The 18,849-nt window shown below is 38.3% G+C and overlaps 1 protein-coding gene across 6 annotated transcripts in view; it reads right to left on the reverse strand.

Moving 5' to 3' along the window:
- The window catches only part of TRIP4 (thyroid hormone receptor interactor 4), a 52,013-nt gene that overhangs the window by 25,966 nt on the left and 7,198 nt on the right, over positions 1-18,849 (reverse strand). For all 6 annotated transcript variants that reach the window (XR_003513091.1, XR_003513093.1, XR_003513094.1 and 3 more), the window contains exons 4-10: positions 18,109-18,321; positions 16,429-16,507; positions 14,673-14,802; positions 12,742-12,957; positions 9,266-9,392; positions 4,373-4,560; positions 635-759 (exon numbers count right to left, since the gene is read on the reverse strand). Coding sequence is in view for 2 of the 6 variants with exons in the window: in XM_027553760.1 (XP_027409561.1) it covers positions 635-759; positions 4,373-4,560; positions 9,266-9,392; positions 12,742-12,957; positions 14,673-14,802; positions 16,429-16,507; positions 18,109-18,321 (1,078 nt within the window). In the remaining 4 variants the exon portion in view is untranslated. The remainder of the gene's footprint in view (positions 1-634; positions 760-4,372; positions 4,561-9,265; positions 9,393-12,741; positions 12,958-14,672; positions 14,803-16,428; positions 16,508-18,108; positions 18,322-18,849) is intronic.

Raw genomic sequence — 18,849 nt, forward strand, 5'->3', positions numbered from 1 at the left:
CCAATCATACCAGTCAAAACAAAAAGTTCTTTTTAAGGAAACATGCACTTCTGATTCCTAAAGCTTGATTTAACTTTTAAAGGTGGTTCTGTAATTATTCTTTCATTTTACCTTCAAAATTACTACATGCATTGAATCAGGGAAGGAAACCAAGACAACCAACGGCCAGAAATTTAAATCTTATTTTTTAGGATATAAACTGAGAGTGTTTGCAGTGATTCTCAAAACTCACTGCTGAAGTCAACTAACTTTGATCTGTCCAAATCTGATTGCAGATGTCTATTTGAATCACTCCCAATGAAAAAAGGTCTTATTTGTGGTTGTTCTTCCCAATCTAAAGATCCCAGAATTTATAGTAGTTATTTTACTCTCATAATAACAAAAAATGTAGAAAATTAAGACTAGTTGGTTGATTCCTGGCGCTAGGAACTGAGATTTTTCTTTGTCTTGTTTGGGGACTTAATGCTTTGAATAGCTGTCCATGATTTGCCACACACACACACAAAGTTTAAAGTCCCTTTCAGCCAAAAAAACCCCCCAAAAAAACACAGGAAGAAGGAAGTGAAAGAGGATGAACGTCAATGACTTCTCTCCACAAAGTAAGACTGAAATTAGAAGAGTATGTGCCTGTTACCTTTCCCACGGAGGAGGAGATAAGTAGTCTGGAGTTCTGAGACTTCTTGAGGAGAGGGTCTTTTTGCTGTGGCTGCTATCCAAAGTCTTCCTCTGTGAGGGGTGTACCAATTTCTTCCCTCCACCCTTAAACAAATACAAATTTAGTGGGAAGAATCTAAATGCTAGTGTCTACTAAAAATACATAGTGATGCTTTGGTTCCTAGTATGTGGAGGACTGGTACATGGACATTTCTGCCTTAAAAAACTATTGCCATGATCTAGCTAATAACTGTAGAGTCCTCCTCCCATAGAGGATCTCACACATTCGAGCTAAGTTGCTCAGGCATGTCCGACTCTGCAACCCTATGCGCTGCAGCCCATCAGGGTCCTCTGTCCGTGGTTTCTCCAGATAAGAATACTGGAATGGGTTGCTATTTCATTCTCCAGGAGGATCTCATTAACATACAGCAAATTATCCAGGTGAGCCAAGAGATCTACAGATGATATCTCACCATGAGGGGTATTTCTGGTAGAAAAAAAAAATTTCTCCTATAATACCTTTCACTTGAATATGAACCCTGTTCCCTAGTTTTCCCTTTCATTAGAACAAATCATCTCTCTCAGTTCCTATGTTTTACCTATCTCTGTAACTCAGAAATGAAGCTTTCACCAGCCTTTGGACCTCCACGATCCAAATCTTCCGTTTTCAAAGCATCTGAGTTGTACCACAAAAATTAAAATCCTTGCCTTTGAGTCATAAAAGATTTGTTCATTGTTCTCTAACCTGACAGGAAAATTCCCACCCACACATAACTCCTCAAGAACAGTACTTTCATAGTTACTATTTAAAAATGAGTTTAACTAGATAAAAATGCTATCATTTTTAAATTGCAACCACATTAATTTATATTTTCTAAGTATTTTATAAAGGGTTATATTCTTTGTAGATAATTAAACAACCTGTTAACTAATTTGAAAGAATCTTTAAGTGGAATAACAAAATGCAATCAAGAGAATGTTACAGCTATCTACTCTCTAAGGATTACAAAAAGATGTGCCTCCTTTAGTTTCTACAAGATAAAATAAAGTAGCCTGATAATATAACCCTATTATATTTGTCTTATAATGGGAAACAGAGAAATTCTCTTATCCTTAGTTTTCTAACATAGATGAATTGGAAGAGTACCAGGCACCTGGTAGATACCCAGTAAGTGGAGAATGTATCAATATATTTCTTCCCTCTACTCCAAACGATCCCAAGGGATATTGGGAAAATAGTCTCACAAATGTGGCAGAACCACCCACTTTGTTTCTGTGGTATTAGTGACTGTGGGTTGGATGCTGTTCATCCTGTTCTTTTCAGTGAGAAAATGTGGATAACACAGATCCAAAATAGGATGAGAGCAATATAAACATTCTGATTCCCTCAGCAAAAAGCAAGCTGTTTCGTATTCTACTTTGGGAAAGGAAGACACCTCAACTGCAGAGAGCGGAATGAGAAGAACAGACATCTGAGGGCCCAGGTGCCCTAAAGCAGAAGCAGATTCACATGGACTTGTAATGCCACTACGTACATGGATTATGGAACATTTAGGAGACAAAGCAGGAAAGCCGGACTTTCAAGAAGGGAGAAAAATGGTAACGCACCTTCGCAAGGAGGCAAATCACAGCTAACCATGAAAAACACTAAAGTTGAAATGATTGCTCCTAAATTCTGATAATAATTTTCTTTCAAGAAAGCAGAGAAATGACTGAAGCTTACAAAGTAAGAGTGGAAAGAGCACTTCGAAAACCAGAACTCTAGATCCCCTATCTGCCACTGACTAGGCTTTGCAATTCAGAGCAAGCTATTGAGTTGGTCAAAATGTTTGTTTGGGGTTTTTTTTTTTTTTGGCTGCACTGGATCTTTGGTGCAGCGCACAGGGTCTACATGGCAGCATGTGGGCTTATCTCTAGTTGCAGTGTGCGGGCTTCTCTTGTTTTGCAGCACAGGCTCTAGAGTGTCCAGGCTTCTTCAGTCGTGGCTCATGGGCTTTCCAGTTTGCAGTGCACAGGCTTAGTTGCCTCACAGCATGTGGGATCTAACCAGCAATGGAACCCCCGTCCCTTGCATTGCAAGGTAGACTCTTAACCACTAGACCACCAGGGAAGTCCTCATTCGGGTTTTTCATAACATGTTTTGAAAAATCCGAACACATTTTTTTTGTCAATCCAATACTTTACCTTTGGCTGCTTAAGTGTTTAAGACTGTAATAATACTGGACTAAGCTACTTCAATACAGCTACTGTTTTGAAAAGTATAAAATTGTATTTAAATATAAAGCATTATTATTGTGATGAGTTAGGACACTGCCAGGGATATAAAATTCTAACAGATAAAACAAGAAGGAAAAAATACGTATTTGTATCCTCACACTCACTGCAGTATTATTTATAATGGCCAAGACGTGCAGACAATGTAAATGTCCATCAATGGATGGATGAGGATTATTCAGCCATAAAAGAAAACCAAGTCTTGGACTTGCCACAATATGGACCAACCTTGAAGAATTATGCTAAGTCAGACAGAGAAAAATAAATATTTTACGATCTTACTTTACATGTAGATTCTGAAAAAAGCAAACTCATAAATACAGTGATAGACTGAGTGAAGGCAGTCACAATGTACAAACTTTTAATTATAAGATAAATCCTGGGGATGTAATCTACAGCACAGTGACTATAGTTAATAATATTATATTGCATATTTGAAAGTTGCTAAGAGAGTAGGTCTTAAAAGTTCTCATCACAAGAAACAAAAAAATTTGTAACTATGCAAGGTGATGGATTTAAGACAAACATATCATGGTAATCATTTTGCAAAATATACATATATATGTAATCATTATGTTGTACACCCTGATGAGGTTTTATGTCCATTATATCTCAATAAAACTGGGAAAACAAGGGAGAATGAACATATAATAGTAAGTGAATGAAGAAAACCATAAACATATATATACATATTATGACCTCACTATGTAACAATTTGCGAAGGATAAAGAATATAAACAAACACTCAAAAATTATAAAATAGCTGTTTCTAGGCAGTGGAATTGTAGATGATCTTTCTTTTTCTAGCTCATTTTCTGTATTTATCAATTTTCTGTTTACATTTACAAAAGCAAAGGGAACAGCTGAACTCAGAGAAAATATATGAAACCATGGAAGAGTAAGCTATCACCATTACTCACATGTACAACGACTTTACAATACCTCTACTATCCTCACTACTCCTCCCCACTTTTTCTAGAAAAGGAATTTATGGTAAAACAGCTTCTCAATATGGTTATTCATATTAAAAGACAGATGTATAGATAGAAAAACAAAGTCATAATTAGGCTAGTGACTTTTAAGAATTAATAAATAGGCATAAGAACTCTGAATTTCCCATAGGATCAAACCATTAAGGTTGCTGAGTGCTATATTACAAAGGCCAAGGCAAGAGAAGTTTTCAATAAACTTCATTCCAAAGAAGAAAAGACTTACATTCAATTCTTTGTTATGACTAGGACCTGTCGTCTTTCTAAACTCAGTTTCTTTTAAGCTATTCAGTTAAAAAAAAAAGTCCATACCATGCATGAATACACTGCTTAAAGTTCTATGTGCTGAAGGGTATTATAAATCATTGCTAGGCTGGGAAGAAGAGTCCCAATCCATAAAGCTAAATCAAATTTACATAAAATCTTTCACTGTCAAAATTCACTTCTGTCCTTACCTTTTAATCCCTCGGACAAGCAGAGAAGCCCAAGGCTGATGCATAGAGAGGCACCAGCCGCCATCAAAGCCTTCCTGAAATTCTTGGTCCTGGATTCGAAACTGATGCCGAGATGAGCTGAACTCTAGTCCTGATCCTGCTGGATGGAAAGCTTTCTTCTGTGAGGCTGCACCCATCTGGTCTATCCACTATGCAAGAAAGAAATCAAACACATAATTTTGTCTGACAAGGGAAAAATCTGGAATAGGCATACAAAATGAGATGAATTCTAATAATAATGAATCATGCTGGGAACATTCTCTTAGAAAAATGTACCCCCACCTTTGTCTGAAACAAAGTCAAAAAAAGTGGAGAAGGTATAAATTCAGTAGAAGTCCCAGGTATGATAACATGGTCCCATCTTGAAGGATAGTTAGATAATGCTGAATTCTCCAAATATAGCTTCCTAATTTCAGCAAGAGCACAACTATCAGACCAAATAACTGATTTGAAATTAACACTTTAAACTTATTAATGATCCATACTGGATTCTGGACAATTACCAAATACAGTTCTATCAGCCAAATGAAGGTTCAACATTTTGGTTCACATGTTCTTCACATGCTTAAGGAACTGGGTCACAAACTGTTACCATGATAAAGCCAAACAGATGCTTTCAAGGGGGCAGAGGTTCTGACTGTTGGATGTATGAAGTTATTAATACTCTTATACTGCAATGAACAACTTGTCCCCTAAAAGAGAGGATGGAGCACACTGAAACAAGGCTCCCATCATGTAAAAAGAATACCAAATTACAGGGTACGGATAATTATAGGAGGCTAAAGAGTCTTGGCAGTAGTTCAGTCAGAGAATGACAAAGGTTAACACTTCTTCCTGAGCAAGAAGACTGAGTGCTCTGTAATTTATTTACCAAAAAAAGGGGCTCTGTTGGGATGATGAGGTTCTCAGTTAGTTGTATTAATTTATTAATCTTTCATTTAATAATTTATAGGAAACACAAAAATGTTAGGAGGGTAGAAGCTCAAGGCAATCATTTAACCCCTAAGATTTCAGTTTTCTCAACTGTAAATGATGGAGTTGGACTAAATGAATCTCTAAGAATCTTTCTGTAATAAAATGACTGTAATTAATTGTGTCATAACTAAAAAAAAAAACAAAAAACCACAAACATTTATTGAGTACTTAATGAAGTATATGTGAAAACATATAAAGTAGGAAGACATATAAAATACAAAAAAAGATAAGGTTCTTGCTTTCAAGGAACTTAAAATCCTAGTAGAAGACAGACACTTAAATAACTGTCCAAAACACAGGGCAGATATGAGTAATGACTACATAGGGATTTAAGTCCGTAAGTGGGAACACAGAAGCACAACTGATCCATTACAGGGGAAATAAGTGATTTCATACGAATGTTGGTATTTGAACAATCCTGAGGCCCAAATTCTCTGATTCTATCTCTATTACAGTTCTAATTCATATTACCTGTTTTTCTACCCCACAGCTACTGTTCTAAATTAATCTTCCTTGTCTTTTAATAATACTATTTTAGAGTCTGCTAACTCATCTCATCTCCATTTTTAACCTCTAAATAACTCTCTACTGCCTGAGTAACACTAACCTGGGCCCTCATCGTCTTCACACTATGCTAGCTCAATAACTGTCCTAGCAATTTCCCTGCTTCTGTCTGACTTTTCCCTCCAGTCCACTCTCTACACAGGCATGCAGGTCATGCCACTCTTCTGCTAAAATTCTTCAAAGACTCTTCCCTGTCTGTGCGTGTGTGCTTAGTCACTCAGTCGTGTTCAGCTCTTTGCGACCCCATGGATTGCAGCCAGCCAGGCTCCTTGGTCCATGGGGATTTTCCAGGCAAGAATACTGGAGTGGGTTGCCTTACCCTCCCTTCAGGGGAGCTTCCCAATTGAACCCAGGTCTCCCGCATTGCAGGAGGATTCTTTATCATCTGAGCCACCAGGGAAGCCCAGTCTTCCCTGTCTACTTTAGAATAAAACCAAACTCTTGAGACATAAGGGCTTTCATGATATGATGTTACCTACTACGGTTTTTCCAGTGGTCATGAATGGATGTGAGAGTTGGACTGTGAAGAAAGCTGAGCGCCGAAGAATTGATGCTTTTGAACTGGGTGTTGGAGAAGACTCTTGAGAGTCCCTTGGACTGCAAGGAGATCCAAGCAGTCCATTCTGAAGGAGATCAGCCCTGGGATTTCTTTGGAAGGAATGATGCTAAAGCTGAAAACTCCAGTACTTTGGCCACCTCATGCAAAGAGTTGACTCATTGGAAAAGTCTCTGATGCTGGGAGGGATTGGGGGCAGGAGCAGAAGGGGACGACAGAGGATGAGATGGCTGGATGGCATCACTGACTCGATGCACGTGAGTCTGAGTGAACTCTGGGAGTTGGTGATGGACAGGGAGGCCTACAGTGCTGTGATTCATGGGGTCACAAAGAGTTGGACACGACTGAGCGACTGAACTGACTGACTGACTATACTGGAATGAGTAGCATCCCTCTCAAATTTATGTCCTCCCAGAACTTGTGAAATTGACCTTATTTGCCAACAGATGTAATCAAGATAAGATAGAGTCATACTGGATTAGGGTGAACCCCAAATCCAGTGACTGATTCTCTTACAAAAGGAGAGAGGAAAAAAAGGATAGAATACCTGGAGACAAAGACATACAGGGAAGAAGTCCACATAAAGGCAGAGGCAGAGAGTAGAATGATGCAGCTATAAACTAAGGGATGCCTAAGGCCACCAGAACCTCAAAGAAGCAACGAAGCATTCTCCCACAGAACATGTGGAGGAAGTGGGGGCCCGCCAACACTTTGATTTCAGTGTTGAGAACTGTGAGAGAATGAAGTTCTGTTGTCTTAAGCCAACTAGTTGTGGTCTTTTGTTACAGCTGCCCTGGGAAACTAATACACTTAATAGTACAGTTTAATCTCTAAGAATACTTAATTACTTGTGGGTCTCCCAACCTACCGTGCTTTCAAGCTGCTGAGAGCCTTTGTACATGTTATACCATCTACCTAGAAGTCCCTCCCCAAATCTGTCTGCTTATTCATCCCTTAAGTCTCTTCTCAAAACCATTTCTTTTGTGACTCCTGTGAGTTTATGATCTCTTTCCTAATGACATGTGTCTATTATAGCAATTATCTTAAGGAACTGAAATTCTCTGTATTCAAACACATCTTCCCATTAAACTTGAAGTCCTTAAAAACCTCAAGGGTTTTTACCTTTTAATTTCACAGCACTTAGCAAAAGGGCTTCCCATGTGGCACAGTGGTAAAGAATCCACCTGCAATGCACCAGTAGCAAGAGGCTCGGGTTCCATCCCTAGGTCGAGAAGATCCCCTGGAGTAGGAAATGGCAACCTGTTCCAGTATTTTTTGCCTGGAAAATCCCAAGGACAGAGGAGCCTGGCATGCTACAGTCCACGGGGTTGCAAAAAGTCGGACACAACTGAGCACGCATGCGGGCATTCAGCAAAGAACCTGGGTAAGTACAGTGCTGCATGAGGATCTCCAGCTAAACTGTCTAAAGCACTGCTCTGATTGCATCTCTCTGCTTAAGAACATTCTATGATTCATATTTATGAAATAAAAATGTGAAAACTTTCTGGCTGAACATTTAACTCTCTAGTGATCTGACTCTACCTACTTAACCCCACTCTATTTCTATGAAAATTCCTTTTATGAATACTACATTTGTAGTCTAAATTCACTATTCTCTATATAGTTGATGCTTGAATGATACAGGTTTGAACTATGTGGGTCCACTTATACGTGGGGTTTTTCTTTCCAATAATAAATACTACAGAACTACATGACCCATAGTTGGTTGTAGATGTGGAACCTACTGTGGCTGTGGAACTACTTTATGGAGGGCCAACTATAACTTAAACACACATTTTGACTGTGCAGAGGGCCACCACTCCCAGTCCTCCCCTACACTGTTCAGCTGTGTGTGTGTGTGTGTTTCCCGTGCCTTGCTCCTACGGTTAATTCTGACTGGACTGTTTTTTCCCCACCATCCCCAAGCACCATTTACTTGGATACTTACTTTTAATGAATGCCAGCTTCCCTGTAAAAGCCTCTTTTATTCCTCTCAACTGCCATTCCCTCCTCTGGGTTTCCACTGTACTTATTTATATCTTTATCAATATTAAAACTGCCTATGTAATCTTTTCCACTACTAGTCCATGAGTTCTTTGAGGACAGAAGCAGTGTCTGGTTGATCACGTACTTCTGGGATTATACACATTAGATGCTCAGTGTACTTAATGTCAAAATGTATGACAACAATGAGTAAGTGAATTAATGTATTAATTTACAATACAACACTAGGGGACTACCCACATTCTATAAAAGACAAACAAAGAGCATTGACAAAAGAACCATGGGAGTATTCTTTAAATCTCTATGCGTGTGTGTGGGCTAAGTTGCTATAATCGTATCCAACTCTTTGCAACCCCACGGTCTGTAGCCTGTCAGGCTTCTCTGTTCATGGGATTTTCTAGGCACAAATCCTGGAGTGGATTGCCATGCCCTCTTCCAGGGAATCTTTCTAACCCACACGTCTCTTATGGTCTTCTGCACTGAGACCATAGGCAGGTTCTTCACTAGTGCCACCTGGGAAGCCCTTAAACTTCTAGCGTACTTAACAAAACCTTCTCTTGGGTAATACGCAAATGGTAACTTGTCACAAGTGCTGCAAAAAAAAAAAACTTGGACAAACTGGGTCAGAGAATAAGATGTGTAGGAGTATTAAGAGAGCAGATTGGTGTCTACAGCCTATGAAACAGGCACACTTGAAAGAAGAAATATCTGGCCCAAACTTTTCTCACCATCCGTTAGAGCAAAGGTCCACTAACCTGGGGAGGGGGCTGGTACAGGTTGGGATTCACCAGAAGTCCCAAAGGCTCTTCAGAAGATCTATCCAATTTGGTCACTGGTTGGTTCAAGGTTCCATTGGCAATGGCATGTATTGCCTCATCTAGTCTGTGATAACAAATCAAAGGATGCAATAATTGGCAATGTCCTATGCTCAGAATATGCTTAGTTGGCACACACACAAGACTCTTCACTAGTAACAGAATTTGAAATTCAAAGAGGGATCTATGGATGACCTTCCCTGCTCCCCCTATTAACTTCCCCTTCTTTTCTCTTCACTCCAAGAACCCTAAGGAAGAGGAGTTAGTAAAAGTTTCAGAACACTAAGAAAATAGGTAGTGCACATTATAATCACTCATCTTTTTAACAACATTATTAAAAATGCCAAGATTAGAAAACTTGCCTGGAAACAGTCTAGGGAAGACTATTTCTCAACACCTTCAATTATTCTTCTGCCTGCTCAACAGTCCCTTCCCATTCCTCCATGCTTGTTTCATGGCTTCATGGCTCAGAATTTCTAAGCAGTCCCTCCACCCACACAGCACAAAAGTACTTATTCCTTTCTCTGAAGTCCTGCAGCACTTACTATTTAAACAGTCACCAAATATACCCCATGTTATCCTTTGTCTATGGTGTTGGCTATGAATATTTGGCTCTCAACCTATAAAAGAATGTGATGATTTCAGTTAAAGATTATGGAACTAGTCCTCTTGGTTAGTAAATGATCACAGGTCCTGCAGGAACTGTATCTTACTCTGCTCTACAGCTCCTCATTACTTGCTGCTGTACTACCATGTCCCTGCTTGACAAACCTTTGTGGATGATGGTAATTCTAAAGGACAACATAATGAAAAGGTTCTACTAGCAGGGAAGGCTGAACCTGACCTTGAATACAATTAAAGAGGTATTTGTTAGGAACTTCTTACACACAAGGCACCTTAAAAGAGAAAGAGATCAGGGCTTTCCTGCCTTCAGGAAGCTTTGACTCTAAGTGGCAGGTTTAAGACAGCTAAAATAATGGTAAACTAAACATGAGAGGATGTAATTATTACTATGAGACAGATACAATCCATATGGTAGTTGCTACTTATCATCCCATGTGTTGTACCAATCAGGTTCAAAGGGGAGGCAGATATTTGAAAGGCAAACTTGGGAGGAAGGATTTCCAAAGCAAGGGAAGAGCAGAAACAAAGACATGAAGCTAAGATAAAACAAAACAAAAAGTACAAGAATTTGAGGTAAGAAGTGAGTCTAAAATAGGACAGGGATGGTGAAATCTAAAGGAGGGAAACAGATTTAAGACACAGTACACTGGTTAAGGACACCTAGAACTCCAGAATCTATTGAAGAAAAAATACAAATTGCTATCAATACATTTTAGAATGCTCACACTTACTCCCATACGACTAAAGGGGGGAAAAAGTGAATAAAAATTATGGTGAACTACCATTTTTTATGTATCAGAATGGCAACTATTTTTTGTTGTTGTTGTTAAGAAACAGACGAAGAAACTAGCATCTTGGTATCTAGTGTCAAAAAGTCAAAAGCTATGCACAATTTGAATTTTGAGATAGTGTCCAATTTTACTTCTAAAAGGCTGTACTGCTTTTTATTGAACATAAAAATGATTTTTGTTATAAAAACGATCCATGCATATTATGGAAAACAAGAAAACACAAATTAATATAAAATGAAAAACTCCTATACCCATCACCCAGAAATAATTTTTTCCTTATATCTGTGTATCATACATGCAATAGTTGAAAACAAATTTACTGAAGTTAGTGGTAAAATTTGCCTTAAGGAGATAATAACCTGTTTAGGAAAAATCTATGATGGATCTGCCACAAATCTAAGAGAAAGGTCAAGGACTGGGTCGAGTAGAGCATTACTGTGTTCGCCTGTATCCAGTTCTGTGTGTGTGTGCACATGTGTGTGTAAGAGAGAGAGAGGAGAGACAGAGATATGTATGCCATTTCCAAAACATGTGGAACAAGATATCCACACGCTTTCTTTTCAGTGCTATGCTAGAGTTAACATTCACCTTTTCTCAACTCTATATTCAGTGACTTCATATTAATAACCTGAAACCGACCATGATGCAGGTTTTATTTAATAAACTTTACTTTTAGAGCAGCTTTAGGATCAAAGCAAAGCTGATCGGAAGATTCAGAGATTTCCCATTTACCTCCTGATCCTCCCCCCGCCCCCGCCCCCCGCCACCCCTACACACAGCCTCTCCCATTAGCAACTATCCCTCACTGGAGTAATACATTTGTCACAACTGATCAACCTACACTGACACATCATTATCCCCAAAACCTAGAGTTTCTATTAGGGTTCATGCTTGGTGATGAGACTTGAACATTTTACTATTTCCCTCCACAGTAAGAGAACATATTCATATTATTGGTCACAGATTATACAATATGATAAATTTTAAATTTCAGACAACTTAATGATACATTATGTTTCAAAGCTTGCATTTCCCTAATAAGAAGCTGAGCATCTTTTCAAATGTTTATTGGTTATTTTCATTTCCTCACCTGTAAATTATCTGTTCTTAGCCTTTGCCCATTTTTCCATCAGATATATCTTTTTAATTTGCAGGTCTTTATATAGTATGAGTATTGCTTTTTTGAACTGTTAAAACTTTAAAATGCTTTCTCTCAGTCTTGTACTTATTTACATTATTTAAAATATCTTAGTCTTTTTGACTTTTGGGTTTTGTATCTTGCTTAGAAAGAGCTTTATTATACCAAGACATTAACTATATTATAAATTTCTATTTTATTTCCTTCTGATCCTTTTTATTTCTTTTGTATTCAACTTTTTTTTGGTGTGGGGGGAAGTGACACTATAGGGCTTATGTGATCTTAGTTCCCTGACCAGGAGTCAAACTGGGACTCCCAGCAGTGAAAGCTTAGAGTCCTAACCACTAGACCACTAGGGAATTCTCTTGCATTTAACTCTTTAGTCAAACTTATTATCACAGCATACTTTGAAGTACAGACTTTTTTTTTGAGGTAAGAGATCTAATGCAGAGTTTTTTTCAAAGCTGGTGGCCCTTCATTTATTTAATCCTTTTCTTACTGTTCAGAAAAGTTTTATGTAACTATAAACATACACCTATACACACACAATGCAGACATACAGGTGTTTTTTCTGGATTCTATTTCATCTCATTTATCTATTCCTGTGCCCAAACTGTACCTCATTGCTTTAAAAACAACTTTTTATAAAACCACAGTAGTTATCTAATAGGAAAAGTTACCCTCACTGCCCATTTTCAAAATTTTCTTAGTTACTCATCCATGTTTCTACTCCAAATGAATATATTACTTTAAAAATTAATAAAAATAACAAACCCATTAAAGGGTAGGGCTGGGGGGAGGGCAAATCCTTTACAGTTAAAACCCCTCAATTCTCTCAGACCTTTCTGGTTTTGCCCACTTACTTGCTGTGATATTCAGCTAGAGGATCTTCGTCTTCCACAATTTTCCTGCCTGCAAAATCAATGGTGATCTTCTTAGAGAGCCGAGAGGCATGTCGAAATTCTCTCAGCTCCTCCTCTCGCTTCTGTATGGCCTCCCGCTCAATTTTGGACAACCACTGGTTAGAATCACTAGCAAAGTAATCTGACTCATCATCAATGACTTGGGTCCTTCGAATGCTAAGGAAAGAAAAAGAACACATGGCAATTAGGTCACCTGTTAACAAACAGGGATTTGACTATTGGGAAGCTGTTACAAGTAGCTCACTCTGAAATGCTGTCCTGAAGGTTATTATTTCAAATTTAGATGCTCCAGAATGTTCCCAAACCAGGTCAAGCTCTGATTTCCAGCTTCTGTACATACCTTATTCCCACTGCAGGCTCAGCTCTTAGAACGAGTCTCACCCTCGGGCAGAAAAAGACACAGCACCATATCCACTGTCCTCCTATTTTCCTGTTAGCCCAGCCCTCACCTTATAACTGGGCTTATGGGTCATTTTGCTGCCTCTGAGTTCATGTCTTGGCAGCTTACTCAATAACCTAGTCTTTCTACAATCTGGACCTAGACTACTCCTGCTAGACCCACTTCGCTTAGAAACTGGACTTCTATCCTGGACTCTCAGTCCTGGAGCTTATTCTTAGGATATCTTATGACTGCATTACTACAACACATCAGTTTCCACCACCTCCTCCACAACCTCATCCCCAGTCCCTCACTTAATACACAAGGACCAAGTTCCAAGATAAGACAATCAGGCTTATTTCTAAGATCATACCAACAAAGAAATTAAGAACTAGAGGGAATCCTGATGACCCAACTCTCTCCTTCTATAGATAATAAACCTGGGCCTCAAAGAAGTGACTACTCCCAAATCACAAAATCAGTCTCCAAGGAATAATTACTAATTAGTGATATACACAGGCATAGGGAAATACTGATTTCAATTTTCCAGGACTTGGCTGGAATTATAAAAGTTTTAAAATAGACTGAGAGTGGTCCTATACACAAACTTACATAATGAAATTGGTGCCCTTGGAAACACACTGGCATCAATAGGGAGAGACTCTTTTCCAGTTTCTGTTTATCAAAAAATGTGCTCTATTTCTAATGATAAATTGCACTGAGTAAGGGTAAAAGTGATATTTAAAAATCTTGTGATGGGCTTACTTAGGGAATAGCTTTCAAAGTATGTCTCAAGTATTCCTAGCGAATGATTTGAAAGTAGTAGGTGCATATAACCAAAGGATTATAATGCCAGGAACAGACATATTCAGTTGCCACATAAGAGATTCAGGGTCTTTCTAAGGATTCCCACATGGCTACTTGAGAAGTGAGCATACACGTTCTCTTCAAACATTTTTTTTTACCATTAATTGGGTTTCAACACATATTTTGCCCAAAAGAAGAAAAAAAATTAGAACTAACAAATCCATAAACCTGTCTCCTAAAGAAAGGTGAGAGGGCTAAATGAGTATAAAGCACAGGAGTATAAAGCTCAATTTAGGGACATTATTAAACCACAAAATAAATTTAGTGTCAAAGGAAAAAGGGAAGAGTAAGACATGTGTCCCCATGAGATGGTATTAACTCTCCCAGAGACAGCTTCTTATGGAGTATCCAGCATATGTTGACTGAATTAATGAATGGCTTCAAGTGAAACAAGTGTGGAATTCCATCCAAATCAACTTTCCAGGGGGTACACTAGCATTTGACAAGAAACAAAACATGTTGCAGGCGAGGTCCTCTTGGTGCGAGCCTATCTTAGTCAAACATGATTCAAAAACAAGCGGCTGACCTCCTACACAGAGCGTTTGTTCTTCTTTTGCTGTAGGTAAAGTGCCAAAATAATGGACTACTCTATTTCTTAGCCTTTTTAATTCTAATCACATCATACCTAGTTCTGTCAAACTCTAGCAGCTTGTCTTTATGCTTGATAGCCTTCTCCAGACCGGATTTAAATCGCAATTCTTGATGAGGAAGAAGGTCCTTGGTAGAGATGTCCACTTTCCCAGAATTCTCTGTTCCTGAAATTCAATAAGGAAATCAAATGGTGTCAGCGTATCATACAAATTAGCTGTATCATGTGCAGCAAAGAAAAAAATATCAGAAGGTATGGCTGTGTCTTTAATGATAGTCTTCATTTTAATGGAAAACAAACAGGTACCACAGGCCAGGCTTTACTTCCTCAGGCATCAAGCAGCACTTGAAACATAGTAAGTTCTCAATCAATGTTAAGGATCCACTTCTTTCCTTTCCTTATGGGAATGTGGATTACTAAAGGTAACAGACTATTTAATAAAACAACATAAAAATGCCTTACTAATGAAAAACTTCATTGAGTAGGGCTAAATATCATCTTTAAACTACTTCTATATATCAAAGTTAAAAACTAAATAACAAAGGGAAAAAAGAGAAGAAATTTCAGGAAAGGAACAGCAATCAATAATGAGAACTTATCAGGTGTTAAAGCAATGATGATGACTATAAAATTACATATTATATTACTTAATTCTCACAATAGCCTTGTAAGACAGTTTTTATTATTTTTATTTTACGGACAAAGAAACTGAAGTTCAGAAACATTAATAAATTCACCAAGTTCGGTTAAGTTAGAAATTAAAAGGTGGAAACAAGATTTAACCTTAGGTCTAACTCTAAAGCCCACCATCCATTCCTCGGTCCATGTGTTATCTCCCTGGTGACAACAAACCATAAATCTATATATCAGAAAGGATAGCCATAAATTATGATAGCATCAAGATCTAAAATGTGTTAGGAAAGCAACTAGGCTATAATGAAGGCTTTCTCTTACCTAAAACTCTAGGCCTATTTAAAGTCCTGTCAAATCTTCTTTTAAAATTAGAAAAAAAAAAGAGAGATTGATTCTTGTGTTCTGAATATCAGAAAAGAACTGGGGCTTCCCTGATGGCCCAGTGGTTGGGAATCCACCTTGTAATACAGGGGATAAGGGTTCGATCCCTGGTCCAAGAAGATCCTACATGCCATGGGGAAACTAAGCCCATGTGCCATAACTACTGAAGCCCACACTCTGCAACAAGAGAAGCCACCACAATTAGAAGCCCAAGCACCAGAACTAGAGGGTAGCCCCCACCCACCACAACTAGAGAAAGCCCATGCTGCAATGAAGACTCAAAGCAGCCAAAGAAAAAAGGCACTGAGAACCACTTGTTTCGTAATAATGACCCTGCTGTTGCTGCTAAGTCGCTTCAGTCGTGTCCGACTCTGTGCGACCCCATAGACGGCAGCCCACCAGGCTCCCCCGTCCCTGGGATTCTCCAGGCAAGAACACTGGAGTGGGTTGCCATTTCCTTCTCCAATGTATCAAAGTGAAAAGGGCAAGTGAAGTCGCTCAGTCGTGTCCGACTCTGTGTGACCCCATGGACTGCGGCCCACCAGGCTCCTCTGTCCATGGGATTTTCCAGGCAAGAGTAATGGAGTGGGGTGCCATTGCCTTCTCCTGCTCAATGTTAGGTGGTTTTAATAAGAATATTTTTTTTTAAATGCTTAGAGAATAAATGAGTAAATAAACTGCCATCTTACATACCAGGATACAAGTAAGAGAAATAATCACAGATACAATCATTGCAGGTCCATCACCACAGTGATCCAATTGAAAGATTACTGCCTACCTGACATGAGCTTCTTCAGTAGTTTCTGGCTCTTGTTTGAGTCACGCTGTAAAATATCTCGTTCTTCATGAGTACATACCTGATAAAGAGACAAAACACATGATCCAATAGTTAAAAGATACTGTGTGCTTGATATACTTAAAAAGTAACCTCAAATTACACATTAGATACAGCAATAAAATAATAAGACTGTCAGTGTTTTTTAATCAAGACAAATATACCAAAAAATATATATCCAAATGAGTTTCACCCTAGTCTCTTTCCATTTCTTCCTTCTTTTATGAACCATACAAAAAAACTGATCTCACTGCAAGTGTCCCTAAATGACTAGTTTAAAGAAAAAAAGGCTAACCTACTTTCAAAAGACAAAAATTTGCCACCAAGAATACAGAAAAATACATATTTTTAAAAATCTTCCATTTCTAATCATAAAATTCAAGTCTTACGAGTGAAATTATAAGCAAGTTTCTTATTTATTTATTTTTAGTTGCACCATGTGGCAATGGAAGCACAGAGTCTTAACCACCGGACCACCAGGGAAGCCCCACAAGTGTCTTATTAAAAAGAGTCAAAAGAAGCAGCACAATACAGTGCCAACAGTGAAAACTAGTCTAGCTTTTACATGTATTTTGTTTCTTTGCTTTCAAACATTACCTACTAGTAAAGTAATAAACATATTAAGCAAAGAAAAAATTATATTATAAAATCACTACAAGAAAGTATTTTGCTTCAAAAAAGGAGTTTACTTAAAAACAATTTCATACTAAGCTTAATTAATAAAACTGCAAGACTTCAAGGCCAATCTGCTTTACGTTACTTTGTTTCTTGAACAGAAGGATCCAAGGGACCTAACAGAAAACACTGTACTTGCTAGCAGTTGCCTGAGTGGCACATGGAGTTCCGGCCAGCAGCTGTCGGGTATTTCTCTAGCAAAAAGAAGCCCCACATGGGAGGATATTTGCTGTTGTTTTCTGAACATTTTTGATATTAGATACTACATTTTTCAGGTCATCCACTGTCAATCAACTTATTATCTGAGTATATTGAAAACTTAAAGGCCCCACAAGACAAGGGAAAACAAAGCAACACAAAATATGCTTTCACCAATAGCAATGCCACTGTTTCTGCCAGTCAGCTCAAGTGGCAGAACAAGCCTTCTAGACAACTCACTCAGGTGTCTGTAATTACGGCTACACTTTTGAGATGACTCACTCAGATAATGCAGCATTATAAAAAGAAGGTGTTCTGGAAAAACAAGCTATAAAGACCTGAGGATTATGTCACAGTGACTCTGCATCTCTAGAAATATGAGCCACATCTGAGACCTGACAAAAATTTTTAATGTTTCAGGCCCTAAAGTTTTCTTGAATTGAATTTAATCTGACACAAGACTTGGATTCCTCACACTGTATGCAATCAAAGTCCTTCTCACAAATAGGCCTTATTCTAGCGTATCACCTTGAGTTTTTGACTAAAGTTCGTGTTATAAGAATTTACTGGTAGCACAGCAATGTAAATTAACTGTACTTCAATTAAAAAAAAATTTTTTTTTTTATTTACTGGGCACCTTAGGGAAGAAATTTACTAAGAAAAAGAGAACTTACCAGGGGTGTAATAAAGTCAAAAGCATAGTAAAAAACCAAAACCAAAGCATAGTAAAACAGGAGAGAAACAATTTACCAGAGAACCACAAAATAAGCAGGGGCCAGAACCCTCTTGTTCACAGACAATCCGCCCACAGACCAGACAGTTGTTGATCAGTTTGTGCTTCTGGCCCAGGCAATCACAAGGGTGGCGACCTGGAATCAGGACTGCAAGCTTGTCCTGCCCCTCTTTCGTATATAAACTGACAAACTTTGTCTTCTTCTTCAAGGAGCTGCTGTTGTCTTGTGCCTAAGGGTACAAAGATATCACAAACAACATCAAATAATTAATGACAATGAAAGCAGTCAGGAGAGAACAACCTCAGTTCTATTCAATAATAACTTATAGGGACTTCCCTGGCAGCCTAGTAGTGAAGACTCCGAGCTCCCACACAGGGGGCATGGGTTCAATTCCTGGTTGGGGAGCTAAGATCTCACACCTGAGTGGTATGGTCAAAAACAAAAACAAAAACTTTGACAATTTGATAGGTAGTATCTCAGGGGATTTAACATGTATTTATTTGATTACTAGTAGCATAACCAACCATCCTTGTTGGCCCAGGACTCAGGGGAAATCTCAGACTACAGGACTTTTCAGTGCTAAAACCAGGAGAGTCCAGGCAACTAAGGGGACAAACTGGTCACTTAATTGCTGGTAAGGATAAACATTTTTAATGTTTATTGGTCATTCATATTTTTTCTTTTGCTTATGACAGTCTTTGCTCATTTTATTTCAATTAACAAAAGGCTTAAGACAATTTTTTTTTTAAAGTTCACA

This window comes from Bos indicus x Bos taurus, chromosome 10, assembly GCF_003369695.1.
Source record: "Bos indicus x Bos taurus breed Angus x Brahman F1 hybrid chromosome 10, Bos_hybrid_MaternalHap_v2.0, whole genome shotgun sequence".
Lineage (NCBI taxonomy): Eukaryota > Metazoa > Chordata > Mammalia > Artiodactyla > Bovidae > Bos > Bos indicus x Bos taurus.